General features: G+C 48.8%; 1 protein-coding gene across 4 annotated transcripts in view; it reads right to left on the bottom strand.

Moving 5' to 3' along the window:
* Nucleotides 1–17484, bottom strand: part of c19h6orf136 (chromosome 19 C6orf136 homolog) — a 31202-nt gene extending 13718 nt beyond the window's left edge. For 3 of the 4 annotated variants that reach the window (XR_013548555.1, XM_078416326.1, XM_078416328.1), the window contains exons 1-3: nucleotides 17298–17484; nucleotides 11499–11704; nucleotides 5180–5908 (exon numbers count right to left, since the gene is read on the bottom strand). Coding sequence is in view for 3 of the 4 variants with exons in the window: in XM_078416326.1 (XP_078272452.1) it covers nucleotides 5180–5908; nucleotides 11499–11678 (909 nt within the window). In the remaining variant the exon portion in view is untranslated. Of the gene's footprint in view, nucleotides 1–5179; nucleotides 5909–6977; nucleotides 7134–11498; nucleotides 11705–17297 lie in introns of those variants that run through there. The other variant, XM_078416329.1, reaches the window with a different exon arrangement.

Raw genomic sequence — 17484 nt, 5'->3', positions numbered from 1 at the left:
TTGGTGAAAAGTGTAAATTGTCCTTGGTGTGTAGGACAGTGTTAGTGTGCCGGGCGATCGCCGGTCGGTGTGGACTCGGCGGGACGAAGGGCCTGTTTCCCCCGCTGTATCTCTAAAGTCTAAAGTTTTCTTACGTTTAAATAGAGACATCACTTCAAAAACAATGACATCTCTAACTTCAAGTAGCCCTTGCTTTTCCTCTCTCTCTCTCCATCCCTCCCCCTTCCCGGCTCTCCGACCAGTCTTGCCGTCTCCGACTACATTTTATCTCTGTGTGCTTTGTTGTCACCTTCTCCCAGCTAACAATGATCCATTCTTCATTTTCCTTGCTCTCCATTCCCTTTGTCCTGTTTTCACACCTAACACTTCCTTACTCCAGCATTTTGTATCTATCCTCCTAACTAGGTTAATTCCCGGAATGGCGGGACTGTCGTATGTTGAAAGACTGGAGCGACTAGGCTTGTATTCACTGGAATTTAGAAGGGTGAGAGGGGATCTTATCGAAACATATAAGATTATTAAGGGGTTGGACACGTTAGAGGCAGGAAACTTGTTCCCAATGTTGGGGGAGTCCAGAACAAGGGGCCACAGTTTAAGAATAAGGGGTAGGCCATTTAGAAAGGAGATGAGGAAAAACTTTTTCAGCCAGAGAGTTGTAAATCTGTGGAATTCTCTGCCTCAGAAGGCAGCAGAGGCCACTTTTCTGAATGCATTCAAGCGAGAGATAGATAGAGCTCTTAAGGATAGCGGAGTCAGGGGGGTATGGGGAGAAGGCAGGAACGGGGTACTGATTGAGAATGATCAGCCATGATCACATTGAATGGTGGTGCTGGCTCGAAGGGCCGAATGGCCTACTCCTGCACCTATTGTCTAAAAGACGCATCGCAATAAAACGTATAGAGAATTCCCAAGGTTATTGGAGATGCTAAAGAAAGCAAGTTGCCACTTAGCCTCTGACTTGCAGTGAAGAAACCGCTCAGTCAGTCTTTCTGACGGAGTCTACGCGTGCCACATATGCCAAGCATTTCCTGCTCATTTTCCCTTCGGTTTATCTTTTTGAGTCCAGAATAGTTTCCGAACAAGAATTTCCCCATATGGAAAAAGGAAATGAGTATTCATTTTGTGAATTCCCTCAGCCTTGAACAAAACCGCTTGTGGTTAGTGAAGTGAAGCTGGGAAAGTACTTTGAGGACAATTTCCTTTGAAATATATTGGAAAAGGTTGCAACCAAATTAATCCCCGCAGGCTGGGTGCGAGGAGCCAGCAGAGGTGTTGGAAAGTCCGTCTAAAGTCCATCAAAATCCTGAGTTTAACAAAACATAGGCGGCACGGTGGGGCAGCGGTGGAGTTACTGCCTTACAACGTCACACATCCAGGTTCGATCCTGACTGCGGTTGCTGTCTGCATGGCGTTTGTGCCTTCTCTCCATGACCCACGTGGGTTTTCTCCGGGAGCTCCGGTTTCGTCCCACTCTCCAAAGTAGTACAGGTTTTAGTTTAAGAAAATAACTGCAGACGCTGGTACAAATCGAAGGTATTTATTCACAAAACGCTGGAGTAACTCAGCTGGTCAGGCAGCGCCTCAGGAGAGAAGGAATGGGTGACGTTTCGGGTCGAGACTGAAGAAGGGTCTCGACCCGAAACGTCACCCATTCCTTCTCTCCTGAGATGCTGCCTGACCTGCTGAGTTACTCCAGCATTTTGTGAATAAATACCACAGGTTCTAGTTTAGTTCATTGTCACCTGTTCTGGGGCTACAGTGAAAAGCTTTTTGTTGCGCGCTAACCAGTCAGCGGAAAAACAAAACTTGATTACAATCGTGCCATTTACAGTAGACAGATACGTGGATAGGTTTGTAGGTTGATTGGCTTGGAAATATTGTAAATTATCCCTAGCATGTGTAGGATCGTGTTGGTGCGCGGGGATCGCTGGTCGGCGTGAACTCGGTAGGCCGAAGGGCCTGTTTCCGTGCTGTATTTCTAAACTAAATAGGTTCAAGGTGAAGGGAAAAAGATTTAATAGGAATCCGAGGGGTTACTTTTTCCACACAGAGGGTGGTGGGTGTATGGAACAAGCTGCCAGAGGTGGCTGAGGCTGGGACTATCCCATCGTTTAAGAAACAGTTGGACAGGTACATGGACAGGACAGGTTTGGAGGGATATGGACCAAGTGCAGGCAGTGGGGCTAGTGTAGCTGGGACACTGTTGGCCAGTGTGGGCGAGTTGGGCCGAAGGGCCTGTTTCCGCACTGTATGACTCTATGACTCTATGTCTCTAAGCTACACATAAGACACCTGGAGGACAATTCAAAAGGTACAAGACTTGCTGCTGTTGAGATAATGAGAATACAGCCACTGCAATTGCACTTAGTGTTGACTTTAGTGTCGAGCTGCAGCAAGGAAGCAGACTCTTCAGCCCATCGAGTCCATGCTGACTAGCTCACGACACATCACACCATTCACACTAGCTCTATTGCCTGCATCTTCCTCACTTTAACAGCAGGACTTGTACCGTTTTTGCATTCTTGTCCCCCTGGTGTCTATATCGGGATGCATCACAGCCTGATTTGGGAACAGCTCCATCCAAGACCGCAAGAAATCGCAGAGAAATGTGGACACAGCCCACACCATCACGCAAACCCACCTCCCTTCCACCTACTGTGTGCAGTTTTGGTCTCCAAATTTGAGGAAGGATATTCTTGCTATTGAGGGCGTGCAGCGTAGGTTCACCAGGTTAATTCCCGGAATGGCGGGACTGTCGTATGTTGAAAGACTGGAACAGCTAGGCTTGTATACACTGGAATTTAGGATGAGAGGGGATCTTATCGAAACATATAAGATTATTAAGGGGTTGGACACTTTAGAGGCAGGAAACATGTTCCCAATGTCGGGGGAGTCCAGAGCCAGGGGCGATTGATATTCTTAAACCATGATCAGCATGAGTCAGCACCAAACTAATGCACAAAGGGCAGTTCAAAGTACCACGAGGGCTGGAAATCTAAAACAGTCATATCCAAAACTCCTCTATTCCATTCACAAACCTGATATCGACCGACCCTCCGTTTACCATTTGTCATAAGTAACAGGAGCAGAATTAGGCCATTCGGCCCATCAGGTCTACTCCACCATTCAATCGTGGCTGATCTATCTCTCCCTCCTAACCCCATTCTCCTGCCTTCTCCCCGTAACTCCCAACACCCGTACTAATCAGCAATCAATCTATCTCTGCCGTAAAACTATCTTTTGACTTGGCCTCCATGGCCTTCTGGGGCAACGAATTCCACAAATTCGCCACCTCATTTCTCCTCATCTCCTTCCTAAAGGCCACAGTTTAAGAATAAGAGGTAGGCCATTTAGAACGGAGATGAGGAAAAACCTTTTCAGTCAGAGAGTTGTGAATCTGTGGAATTCTCTGCCTCAGAAGGCAGTGGAAGACAATTCTCTGAATGCATTCAAGAGAGAGCTCTTAAGGATAGCGGAGTCAGGGGGTATGGGGAAAAGGCAGGAACAGAGTACTGATTGAGAATGATCAGCCATGATCACATTAAATGGTGGTGCTGGCTCGAAGGGCCGAATGGCCTCCTCCTGCACCTATTGTCTATACCTCACGCTGCCTCGGCAAGGCCAGCAGCATAATCACGGACCAGTCTCATCCCGTCGGGCAAGAGGTACAGAAGTGTGAAAACGCACACCTCCAGATTCAGGGACAGTTTTTTTCTTCCCAGCTGTTATCAGGCAACTGAACCGTCCGCTCACCAGGGAGAGAGCAGTTCCAATCTCCCATCTACCTCAATGGAGACCTTAGAATTATCTTGCACTAAACGTTATTCCCTTTGTCCTGTATCTGTACACTGCGGGTGGCATGATTGTAATTATGCAATTTTAATTTAACAGGATAGCATGCAAACAAAAATGTTTTCACTGTACGCTTTACTTACGACATACAGCACGGAAATAGGACCATCGGCCCACCGAGTCTGTTGCGATCAGTGATCACCCCATACACGAGCATCCTACACATTTGGAACAATTTACAATTTTACCAAAGCCAATTAACGTACAAACTTGTACGTCTTTGGAGTGTGGGAGGAAGCCAGAGCACCCGGTAAAAATCCACGCGGTCACGGGGAGAACGTACAAACTCCGTACAGGCAGCACCCGTGGTCAGGATCGAACCGGGGTTTCCGAAGCTGTGAGGCAGCAACTCTGCCGCCCGTGACTGTCAATCAGACTTTGCGGGAGATTCAATTAGGATGACAATGAGGGGGGGGACCTCGTTGAAACGTAGAGAATAGCGAGAGGCCTGGATAGAGTGGGATGTGGAGAGGATGCTTCCACTGGTGGCACAGTCTTGGACTAGAGGTCGCAATCTCACAATTAAAGAATGTTCTTTTAGGAAGGAGATGAGGAGAATTTATTTTTAGCCAGAGGGGGGTGAATCTGTGGAATTCTGCCACAGAAGGCTGTGGAGGCCGAGTCAGTGGATATTATTAAGGCAGAGATAGATAGATTCTTGATTATTACAGGTGTCAGAGTTTATGGGGAAAAGGCAGGGGAATTTTAGATTTATTTTTTAGATTTAGATTTAGAGATACAGCCCGGAAACAGGCCCTTCGGCCCATCGAGTCCGCGCCGACCAGCGATCCCCGCACGTTAACACTATCCTACACACACTAGGGACAATTATTTTACATTTACCCAGTCAATTAACCTACAAACCTGCACGTCTTTGGAGTGTGGGAGGAAACCGAAGATCTCGAAGAAAACTCACGCAGGTCACGGGGAGAACGTACAAACTCCGTACAGACGGCGCCCGTAGTCAGGATCGAACCCGAGTCTCCGGCGCTGCATTCGCTGTAAGGCGGCAACTCTACCGCTGCGCCACCGTGATGTTCTTTTAGGAAGGAGATGAGGAGGAATTCTGTTAGTCAGAGGGGGTGAATCTGTGGAATTCTTTGCCACAGACGGCTGTGGAGGCCAAGTCAGTGGATATTTTTATGGCAGAGATAGATAGATTTTTGATTATTACAGGTGTCAGTCTATGGGGAGAAGGCAGGAGAATGGGATTAGGAGGGAGAGATAGACCAGCCATGACTGAATGGCGGAGTAGACTTGATGGGGTGAATGGCGTAATTCTACTCCTGTCACTTAAGACTTACTGATGACCTAAACATGGCTTTACCTGCAGTCTCAGCTTTTCGTGAAGGACAGCAAGATGCTCCTCCATTTTGGGCCCTTCCTTCCCCGGCGTTGTGGTCTTCAGGTGTCCCGCTCTGCTGAAGGCAAGCTGCGACACGGGCCCCCGGGGGGATTGGAGGCCGGCGCGGCGCGGCTCCCGACAGCGCTGGCCGCCAAACGGAGTCCTGAAAGAGCCCGGCTGCCCCTCGCTCGGGTCCCGCGGCGTTGCCGCTTCCACCGGCGGCCCCTCCCGGGAGCCGGGCGCAGGGCGGTGCTCCACCGCGATGTCGTCCGCGCTTCGCCCGTCCACCGTGGTGATGGAGCCCAGGAGGTGGGACAGCAAGATGGCGCTCGCCTGGTCCGCTCCCAGCCAGGCCTCCAGCTCACGGGGCAGGCGTTCCACCCTGGATGCCACCAGCTGCTCCACACCCACACAGGGCCTCTCCACCAGTGCCACCTGCCCCCTGCCACAGCCCCACACCACCACCTGCACGCTGATCTGCTCCGGGGCGTCGACGAGGGCCCGTGGGTGCACGTCAGCTGTGTGCGGGCCCAGGGTGCAGGCGCAGTGCAGTGAAACACTTGGAGCCCATCGGAAGCCGTGGTCCACGAGGCTCGGTTCGCACGTCTCCACGCCCATCTGTCTTTTGTTTTGGTGCCACACTCGATCAGGGGTCGTCCACGGGATGGTGCTGTGGTGCCGAAAGAACCCGCCGCCACACATCTCGAATTCCTGAGGGAGGAAAGAGAGCGCGGCTTTAGTCTAGGCAGAACAAACAATAGCCTTGAGCACTGATGCTCCCCGACTAACGACGCTTCGACTTGCGGTAATTCGACTTTGCGAGGGTGCAAACAGCAGTGACCCGTGGCGAACCGCAGCTGATCGCGTGTATTCAATGCATTTCGACGCAAGATATTTTCGGTTTACGAAGGATTTCTCGGAACGTAACCCCGTAAGTTGAGGAGCACCTTCGTTTGGGCGGCACGGTGGCGCAGTGGTAGAGCCGCTGCCTTACAGCGCCAGAGACCAGGGTTCGATCATTGACTGTGGCCCCTGGTTCTGGACTCCCCCAACATTGGGAACATTTTTCCTGCATCTGGCATGTCCAGTACCTTTATAATTTTATACGTTTCTATAAGATCCCCTCTCATCCTTCTAAATTCCACTGGATACAAGCCCAGTCTTTCCAATATTTCCTCATATGACAGTCCCGCCATCCCGGGGATCAACCTTGTGAACCTATGCTGCACTGCCTCAATAGCAAGGACGTCCTTCCTTAAATTGGGAGACCAAAACTGCACACAATACTCCAGATGCGGTGTCACCAGGGCCCTGTACAACTGCAGAAGGACCTCTTTACTCCGATACTCAAATCCTCTCGTTATGAAGGCCATATGAGTGATATGAGTGAAGGCCGTATGAAGCATGTGAGTGATTTGGAAGGGTACGGGTCAAATTCGGGCAAATGGGACTAGCTTACATGGGCATTTTGGTCGGCATGGATAAATTGGGCTGAAGGGACTGTTTCTGTGCTGCACAACCTTACAATGTAGTTTGGTATATTGTACCAAGTTCCTTATGGTTTTACAACATTTGCAGTGTCCAAATCGAACTGAGCAGGAGCCACCTCAGCTCCCCTCAATCAAGGAAGACAGGCGTCAGATTATGGGGAGAAGGCAGGAGATTGGGGTTGAGAGGGAGAGATAGATCAGCCATCATTGAACGGCGGAGTAGACAATGGGCTGAATGGCCTCACATCACTTATGAACTTTAGAGATACAACGCGGAGACAGGCCCTTACCCCCAACGAGTCCGCGCCGACCAGCGATCACAGCGACTTAGGGCGGCAGGGTGGCACAGCGGTAGAGACCCGGGTTGGATCCCAACTACGCGTGCCGTCTGTACAGAGTTTGTACGTTCTCCCCGTGACCTGCGTGGGTATTCTCCGAGATCTTCGGTTTCCTCCCACACTCCAAAGACGTACAGGTTTGTAGGTTAATTGGCTGGGTAAATGTAAAAATTGTCCTTCAGCTGTGTAGGATAGGGTTATAATATGCGGGGATCGCTGGGCGGCGTGGGCTCGGTGGGCCGAGGGGGCCTGTTTCCACGCCGTATCTCTAAACTAAACTCCTCACACTATCCTACACACTAGGGATAATTTACAATTTTACCGAAGCCAATTAATACACAAACAAGCACGGCTTTGGAGTAGATAATAGACAAAGGAGGAGGCCATTCGGCCCTTCGAGCCAGCACCGCCATTCAATGTGATCATCATGGCTGATCATTCTCAATCAGTACCCCGTTCCTGCCTTCTCCCCATACCCCCTGACTCCGCTATCCTTAAGAGCTCTATCCAGCTCTCTCTTGAATGCATTCAGAGAATTGGCCTCCACTGCCTTCTGAGGCAGAGAATTCCACAGATCCACAACTCTCTGACTGAAAACGTTTTTCTTCATCTCTGGTCTAAACGGCCTACCCCTTATTCTTAAACTGTGGCCCCTGGTTCTGGACTCCCCCAACAATGGGAACATGTTTCCTGCCTCTAACGTGTCCAACCCCTTAATAATCTTATACGTTTCGATAAGATCTCCTCTCATCCTTCTAAATTCCAGTGTATACAAGCCTAGTCGCTCCAGTCTTTCAACATACGATAGTCCCACCATTCAGGGAATTAACCTAGTAAACCTACGCTGCACGCCCTCAATAGCAAGAGTGCAGGAGAAAACCAGAGCACCCGGAGAAAGCCTACATGGTCACTGGGAGAATGTGCAAACTCCGCACGCACAGCACCCACGGCCAGCATTGAACCCGGGTCTGTGGCGCTGCGAGGCAGCAACACTACCGCTGCGCCACCGTGCTGCCCCTTGCAACAGGAGTCACATTAACTGGGTGAACGGCGGAGAGCGATCACAACTAGTCCGCTGCGTGACCGACCCTTTCAGAAACACGGATCAACTGAGTCACGCACATTAATGACCCCCTCGTGATGAGCTTCGGATTTCAATCCTTCCTCTGTGAGCAGTTTATTGGAAAATTGGAACTGTTCCATCGGTCAATTAAAGGCTCATTTTTATAATTACTCCACAGCGACTGAAGTGACTGCATTCCAGAGATCAGCACAGGGCCCAGCAGAGGATTCAAGTGATCGGATTGAATTGATAAGATTAAGGGCGGCACATTTGGAGCATTCCTTGAGCATTTTTTTGGAACAGAGGCCGAGGTTCACAGGGCACTGCAGAAATTGGGCCCCATATCTGAGGGTGTGCTGCCTCTGGAGAGGGTCCAGAGGGAGGTTTACAAGAACGATCCCAGGAATGAGCGAGTTGACATATGATGAGCACAGGGCCTGCACTTGCTGGAGTTTAAAATGATGAGGGGGGGCATTACCGGATAATGAAAGGCTTGGATAGAGTGGATGTGGAGATGTTTAGGACTGGAGGTCATAGGACGGAATTAAATGACGTTCCAATAGACAATAGGTGCAGGAGGAGGCCATTCGCCCCTTCGAGCCAGCACCGCCATTCAATGTGATCATGGCTGATCATTCTCAATCAGTACCCCGTTCCTGCCTTCTCCCCATACCCCCTGACTCCGCTATCCTTAAGAGCTCTATCTAGCTCTCTCTTGAATGCAATCAGAGAATTGGCCTCCACTGCCTTCTGAGGCAGAGAATTCCACAGATTCACAACTCTCTGACTGAAAAGGTTTTTCCTCATCTCCGTTCTAAATGGCCTACCCCTTATTCTTAAACTGTGGCCTTTAGGAAGGAGACGAGGAGAAATGAGGTGGCGAATCTGTGGAATTCGTTGCCCCAGAAGGCCATGGAGGCCAAGTCAAAAGATAGTTTTAAGGCAGAGATAGATTGATTGCTGATTAGTACGGGTGTTGGGAGTTACGGGGAGAAGGCAGGAGAATGGGGTTAGGAGGGAGAGATAGATCAGCCACGATTGAATGGCGGAGTAGGCCTGATGGGCCGAATGGCCTAATTCTGCTCCTGTTACTTATGACAAATGGTAAACGGAGGGTCGGTCGATATCAGGTTTGTGAATGGAATAGAGGAGTTTTGGATATGACTGTTTTAGATTTCCAGCCCTCGTGGTACTTTGAACTGCCCTTTGTGCATTCGTTTGGTGCTGACTCATGCTGATCATGGTTTAAGAATATCAATCGCTGTCGGCCTTCTCTTTTTTTAACTACTTGTATCTCGTTTTGCAAATGATGTGCACTTTGTACTTTACAAATAGAAACTCAACAAAAGGCAGAGAAAAAGTGCAGAGAACATTAGAGATGACGTTGTCAGGAATCGAGACCCTGAGCTGTTGGGCATTCGTGGACATTATTCCTTGGAGCCCATGAGACGAGGGGAGATATTATAAAGGTGTACAAGATCATGAGGGAAATTGACGGAGGAAATGGCAGTCTTTTACTCAGAGTAGGGGAATCAAGAACCAGGGGACACATAGGTTTAAGGTGAGAGAGGAAAGATTTAAGGGGCAATTTTTTCCACAGTGGGTGTATGGAACGAGCTGCCACAGGAGGTAGCTGAGGCAGGTACTCTCACAGCATTTAGAAGACATTTGGACAGGTTCACTGAGAGGGCAGGTTTAGAGGGATATGGGCAAACTGCAGGCAGGTGGGACGAGTGTAGATGGGGCATGTTGGTCAGTGTGGACAAGTTGAGTCAGGGGACCTGTTTCCCTGCTGTACGACTCAGTTGCCCCTCAGGTTCCTATGAAATCTTCCTCTCCCGCCTTCAACCCATGTCCTATCTACGCCAGTCCCACCTGGGTTCATTGGAATCACTGCTTCAAAAAGGCAGTCAGAGACCCACACCATCCTGGCCACACACTCATTCCACCACTGCCATCGGGAAGAAGGTGCAGGAGCCTGAAAACTGCAACGTCCAGGCTCAGGAACGGCTTCTTCCCTGCAGCCATCAGGCTATTAAACACTACAACCTCAAATAAAAGCACTGAACTACAGTAGACCATTATTATTATAATAATTATTATTTACAGTGTACTATGTTCACACATTCTGTTGTGCTGAAGCAAGTAAGAATTTCATTGTTCTATCTGGGACATATGTCAATAAAACACCCTTGGCTCTTGAACGACCTCCTTCTGGCAGTTCGTTCCATACACCCACCACCTTTTGTGTGAAAAAGTTACCCCTCAGGTTTCTATTAAATCTTTCCCCCTCACCTTAAACCAATGACCTCTGGTTCTCAATTCATCCTACTCTGGGAAAGAGGCACTGTGTGTCTACCCGATCTATTCCTCTCATGATTTTGTACACCTCTATAAGATCACCCCTCATCCTCCTGCGCTCCAAGGAATAGAGACCCAGCCTGCTCAACCTCTCCCTATAGCTCAGGCCCTCGAATCCTGGCAACAACCTCGTAAACCTTCTCTGCACTCTTTCCAGCTTGACAACATCTTTCCAACAACATGGTGCCCAAAACTGAACACAATACTCCAAAGATGGCCTCACCAACATCTTACAGCGACTCCCTCTTCTCCCCTCTCCCATCGGGCAAAAAGTACAGAAGTGTGAAAATGCACACCTCCAGATTCAGGGACGGTTTCTTCCCAACTGTTATCAGGCAACTGAATCTTCCTACCACAACCAGAGAGCAGTGCTGAACTACCATCCATCTCGGACTATCCTTGATCGGACTTTGCTGGCTTTACCTCGCACTAAACGTTATTCCCTTATCATGAAGGCTCTCGACCCCCGAAATATCACCCATCTCTTCTCTCCCAAGATGCTGCCTGACCCGCTGGGTTACTCCAGCATTCTGTGTCTACCGTTGATTTAAACCAGCATCTGCAGTTTTTTTCCTTCCCTTATCATGTATCTCTGTACACTGTAAATGGCTCGATTGCAATCATGTATTGTCTGACTGGATAGCACGCAACAAAAGCTTCTCACTGTACCTCGGTACATGTGACAATAAACTAAACTGAGCTAACTGCAGCATGACCCCCCAACCTCTAACATTCTTTATGGGACTTTATTTGTCACATGTACTGAGGTATAGTAAAATTCATTTTTGTATACAGTTCAGTACAGTATCACTGTACATAATATGTAGGAAGGAACTGCAGATGCTGGTTTAAACCAAAGATAGACACAAAATGCTGGAGTAACTCAGCGCGACAGGCAGCATCTCCAGAAAGAAGGAATGGGTGACGTTTCGGGTCGAGAAGGATCTGAAGAAGGGTCTCGACCCGAAACGTCACCCATTCCTTCTTCTCCAGAGATACTGCCAGTCCTATGTCTCTATGCAACCAAAAGCGTTAGCAGTTTGACGTACCTGCATTCGACGGCATGAAGAGGTGTTCTGCTTCCTGATCGGGTAGCGGTGGCTGGAACAGGTGCCGCTGTCGTTCGCACCGATCCTGGTCAGAGTGCCGCTGCCGGGTCTCCACTGCCTGAGACCGAGCATTGCAAGTCCCCTGGCCGCACTCGGCTTGCAATTCACCGCGCCAGCCATGCACGTCGGCACACTTCCCACCGTCGCTGTGGTGAACAAAACCCCGTTACTCAAAATGCCCCCGGGAGAAAACAAAACACACCGCCAAATCTCCGAATAACGCCCACCATTATTGCTGCAGGGAGGTTCTGCTGCAGTTGTACAGGGCATTGGTGAGACCACACCTGGGGTATTGCGTACAGTTTTAGTCTCCTAATCTGAGAAAAGACATTCTTGCCATAGAGGGAGTACAGAGAAGGTTCACCAGATTGATTCCTGGGATGGTAGGACTTTCATATGAAGAAAGACTGGATAGACTCGGCTTCTACTCGCTGGAATTTAGAAGATTGAGGGGGGATCTTATAGAAACTTACAAAATTCTTAAGGGGTTGGACAGGCTAGATGCAGGAAGATTGTTCCCGATGTTGGGGAAGTCCAGAACAAGGGGTCACAGTTTAAGGATAAGGGGGAAGTCTTTTAGGACCAAGATGAGAAAGGTTTTTTTCACACAGAGAGTGGTGAATCTGTGGAATTCTCTGCCACAGAAGGTAGTTGAGGCATTGGCTATATTTAAGAGGGAATTAGGTGTGGCCCTTGTGGCTAAAGGGATCAGGGGGTATGGAGAGAAGGCAGGTACGGGATACTGAGTTGGATGATCAGCCATGATCATATTGAATGGCGGTGTTGGCTCGAAGGGCCTAATGGCCTTCTCCTGCACCTATTTTCTATGTTTCTATGGTCAGATCACGATCCCTGCAACTGGGACTTGAAAATGGCGCCAAACTGGCGACTCTGTATAAATGTCTCAGTGGTAGACACGAAATGCTGGAGTAACTCAGCGGGTCAGGCAGCATCTCGGGAGAGAAGGAATGGGTGAACTGCTGCTATATATTTCACACGGTATAGGAGTAGAACTAGGCCATTCAGCCCATCGAGCCCATTCAATCATGGCAGATCTCTGCCTCCTGATACAATTTTCCTGCCTTCTCCCCATAACCCTAGACATCCGTCCTAATCAAGAATTTGTCTTTCTTTGCCTGAGAAATATCCACTGACTTGGCCTCCACAGCTTTCTCTGGCACATTTGTACTGTATCTGAGATGCTTATCTAACTAATATTTACACTTGTATAGGAAGAAACTGCAGATGCTGGTTTAAACCGAAGGTAGACATAAAATGCTGGAGTAACTCAGCGGGACTGGCAGTTTCTCTGGGGAGAAGAAATGGGTGTCGTTTCGGGTAGAGACCCTTCTTCAGATCCATCTCGACCTGAAACGTCACCCATTCCTTTTCTCCAGAGATGCTGCCTGTCCCGCTGAGTTACTCCAGCATTTTGTGTCTATCTTTGGTTTAAACCAGCATCTGCAGTTCCTTCCTACATATTATGTATAGTGATACTGTACTGAACTGTATACAAAAATGAATTTTACTATACCTCAGTACATGTGACAAATAAAGTCCCATAAAGAACGTTAGAACGGAGACGAGGAAAAACTTTTTCAGTCAGAGAGTTGTAAATATGTGGAATTCTCTGCCTCAGTAGGCAGTGGGGGGCAATTCTCTGGATGCTTTCAAGAGAAAGTTAGATAGAGCTCTTAATGATAGCAGAGTCAGGGGGTATGGGGAGAGGGCAGGAACGGGGTTGTGGATGATCAGCCATGATCACATTGCATGGCGGTGCTGGCTCGAAGTGCCGAATGGCCCACTCCTTGCCTATTGTCTAAATACCATAAAGGTCAGAGTTGTATTGCACAGAAACAGGATTGCCACAGGCACACCAACCTTTTATCCCATTACGCTAATCCCATGTACTTGAATTACAACAGTGTGTCTAAGCCTTTCATTCTCTCGAAGACACACACAAGCGCACACAAAACCACCATCTCCAACCCCCCAAAAAATAGCCCACTAAACCTGCTTTCCGAAGAAGGTTCTCGACCTGAAACGTCACCCATTCCTGCTCTCCAGAGATGCTGCCTGGAGCAGGAACAACCTCTTCGCCTGTTATTAAGCCTCTGAATTGCATACAATACAAAGCACTATAGGTGTATATGTAACTGAGTTACTCTAATTTTTGTGTGTCTATTTCCTTTTCTACCATTGAAAGGCTGGTGTAACACACCCTGCAGTACCAGCCCCATGTTACTAATGGGCCCAGCTTAACCTTCTGTTTCAGTTTTGTTTATTCTTCCTATTAAAGTGCTAACCAGTCCAATCTTCCTATTAAAGTGCAATGCTATAGCCTCATCTTCTGCTAAAGATGGACACAAAGTGCTGGAGTAACAGCGGGTCAGGCAACAGCTCTGGAGAAAAAGGACCCCAAAGTTAATCCAGTCCATTGTGGCTATCTTTGGTATAAAACGAGCATTTGCAAATCTCTATTTCCTTATCTATTGCTACACAGAAACAGGAACAACCTCTTCGCCTGTTATTAAGCCTCTGAACGGCATACAACACAAAGCACTATAGGTGTACATGTAGAGAATAGAGGGATATTGCTTACTGGCAGATGGATTAACAATGGGCTTGGCATCTTGCTTATCCCTTCTCTCCCCCTCCCTCCCTCCCTCCTCCCCTCCCTCCTCCCCCCCTCCCTCCTCCCCCCTCCCCCCCTCCCTCCTCCCCCCCTCCCTCCTCCCCCCCTCCCTCCTCCCCCCCTCCCACTTCCCTCCTCCCCTACCCTTGGAGATAGATTTAAACTTTAAAATGTGAATAACATAAAAAACAACACCGATTTCAATGAAACTTCTTCCATCAACACCAAAGGGATGACGGTGAGTAAGGTGGGCCTAAATTAGTTGCGCTATCGTGTACCGTTTTGCCCATAGTTCAGGAACAAACAAACGAGTTTTAGTATATAGATCAGCGCTTCTCAACCGGGGTTTCCAGGAACCTTAGGGTTCCGCGAGAGGTCGCTAGGGGTTCCGAGAGAAATTGTGATAAATAGGCTGATTGTATGTAAATGCATTTTTGAGTCTCTCTCTTTCTTTCTCTCTCTCTCCTCCAAGGTTAGTTGGAAACATAGAAAATAGGTGCAGGAGGAGGCCCTTCGAGCCAGCACCACCATTCATTGTGATCATCCACAATCAGTACCCCTTCTGCCTTCTCCCCATATCCCTTGATTCCACTAGCCCAGAGAGCTCTATCTAACTCTCTCTTAAATCCATCCAGTGATTTGGCCTCCACTGCCTTCTGTGGCAGAAAATTCCACAAATTCACAACTCTCCGGGTGAAAAAGTTCCTTCTCACCTCAGTTTTAAATGGCCTCCCCTTTTATTCTTAAGACTGTGTGTGGCCCCTGGTTCTGGACTACCCCCAACATTGGGAACATTTTTCCTGCATCTAACTTGTCCAGTCCTTTTTATAATTTTAATACGTCTCTATAAGATCCCCTCTCGTTCTTCTAAACTGCAGTGAATACAAGCCTAGTCTTTCCTCATATGACAGTCCCGCCACCCCCGGGGATCAATCTTGTGAACCTACGCTGCACCGCCTCAATTACAAGGACGTCCTTCCTCAAATTAGGAGACCAAAGCTGTACACAATACTCCAGGGCCCTGCACAACTGCAGAAGGACCATGTCTCCAGTTCCCTGAGACATAATATATTACTTTATTCGTCCATCACCGGGGAAATTTACAATGTTACAGCAGCAAAATGGATAGCAAGAGATCATTCATTATAAATAAAAGATACATAAATTGTCATCAGTTTACTGTGTATTCCTTAACTGTTACCGTTGACTCGTCTGCTGGGAGCAGTGCTGGTTGTGCAGTCTCACAGCAGCGGGAAGGAAGGACCTCCTATATCTCTCCTTCACGCACTTGGGGTGAAGGAGTCTGGCACTGAAGGAGCTACTCAGTGCAGTGACAGTGTCCTGCATGGGGTGGGAGTTTTTGTCCAGCAGCGATGTTAGCTTTGCCATCATCCTGCTCTCTCCCACCACCTGCACTGAGTCGAGGGGGCAACCCAGGACAGAGCTGGCCTTCCTGACCAGCTTGTCGCGTCTCTTCCCTTCCGCCGCTGAGATGCTGGTGCTCCAGCAGACATGAGAATTATTTCAAGGGCAAGGGTGAAACGGTTGAGAAACGCTGATGTAGATGGTGATGCTGGCTGCTCCTGTAACTATTTCGTCTATATGTTTCTACTAGACCAAGTGAACCAGCATCTGCAGTTTCTTCCTTTTCAAATATATATATATGGATCAAGAGTGTTTTAATGTCATGTGTCCCAGATAGAACAATGAAACTCTTACTTGCTGCAGCACAACGGAATATGTCAACATGGACATATATATTCAGTCTGAAGAAGGGTCTCGACCCGAAACGTCACCCATTCCTTCTCTCCCGAGATGCTGCCTGACCTGCTGAGTTACTCCAGCATTTTGTGAATAAATACCTTCGATTTGTACCAGCATCTGCAGTTATTTTCTTATATATATGCATATATGTTTGTACGCACCGTCAGGATTGGCTGTTTTTTAATTTCGTTGTACTCGTTGCAATGACAATAAATGAATATTATTATTATTATTATTATTATATATAAAGGCACACACATACGCCGATAAGTAATAGGAGCAGAATTAGGCCACTCAGGCCATCATATATATATTTGTTTTGTATACACACCTACAAATATATATATATAGGAAAGAACTGCAGATGCTGGTTTAAATCGAAGGTAGACACAAAATGGTGGAGTAACTCAGCGAGACCAAACCTCTCCTGCATTGGTGCAGCACAATCTCTCCTCCCCCTCCCTCCCTCCGTCCCCTTATCCTCCCTCCCTCCCCCTCAACCCCCCTTATCCCCCCTCCATCCCCCTCAACCCCCCTTATCCTCCCTCCCCCTCAACCCCCCCTTATCCTCCCTCCCTCCATCCCCCTCAATCCCCCCTTATCCTCCCTCTCTCGGAGATAGATTTAAACGTTAAAATGTGAATGACTTTAAAAATGTAACACCGATTTCAATGAAACTTCTTCCATTAGTTAGCACCAAAGGGACGACGGTGGGTAAGGTGGTAGACAATAGACAATAGGTGCAGGAGGAGGCCATTCGGCCCTTCGAGCCAGCACCACCACTCAATGTGATCATGGCTGATCATTCTCAATCAGTACCCCGTTCCTGCCCTCTCCCCATACCCCCTGACTCCGCTATCCTTAAGAGGTCTATCCAGCTCTCTCTTGAATGCATTCAGAGAATTGGCCTCCACTGCCCTCTGAGGCAGAGAATTCCACAGATTCACAACTCTCTGACTGAAAATGTTTTTCCTCATCTCCTTTCTAAATGGCCTACCCCTTATCCTTAAACTGTGTGTGGCCCCTGGTTCTGGACTCCCCCCAACATTGGGAACATGTTTCCTGCCTCTAACGTGTCCAATCCCTTAATAATGGTGTTAAGATTGTCTCGCTGTCGTGCACCGTTTTGGCTGTGGCTCAGGAACAAACAAACAAACAAACAAACAAACGAACGTGAGTCTGAGTGTGTAGATCATTGAGCCCGGGTCTCCCCCTCCCCTCCCCTCCCCTCCAGCGACACCGCCCCCCGCAGGGAGCCGTGGTCACCGCACCCTCCCCCATCCCTCCATCCCTCCCTCAACCGCCATCGCCATCCCCGACGCAGTTGAAGTCGGTCACACCTGAGAGCGGCCGCAGCTCGGCACCGCCGCCACGACGGTCCAAAGCGCGGCGGCGCCCCCCTTCTTCTCCCCTCCAACACCCTCGTCCCAATTGCCTCGGTCTGTCTGTCGGGCAGGCGGACAGAGCCGAACCTCCTCTCGCCGCTCCGCCTCTCCGCGCCCTTGGAGACCGGGCGACCACCCCCAC

This window comes from Rhinoraja longicauda, chromosome 19 (assembly GCF_053455715.1).
Source record: "Rhinoraja longicauda isolate Sanriku21f chromosome 19, sRhiLon1.1, whole genome shotgun sequence".
NCBI classification, from domain to species: domain Eukaryota; kingdom Metazoa; phylum Chordata; class Chondrichthyes; order Rajiformes; family Arhynchobatidae; genus Rhinoraja; species Rhinoraja longicauda.
Note: the sequence above shows the minus strand (reverse complement) of the source record. Positions and strands in the feature narration are given on the sequence as shown.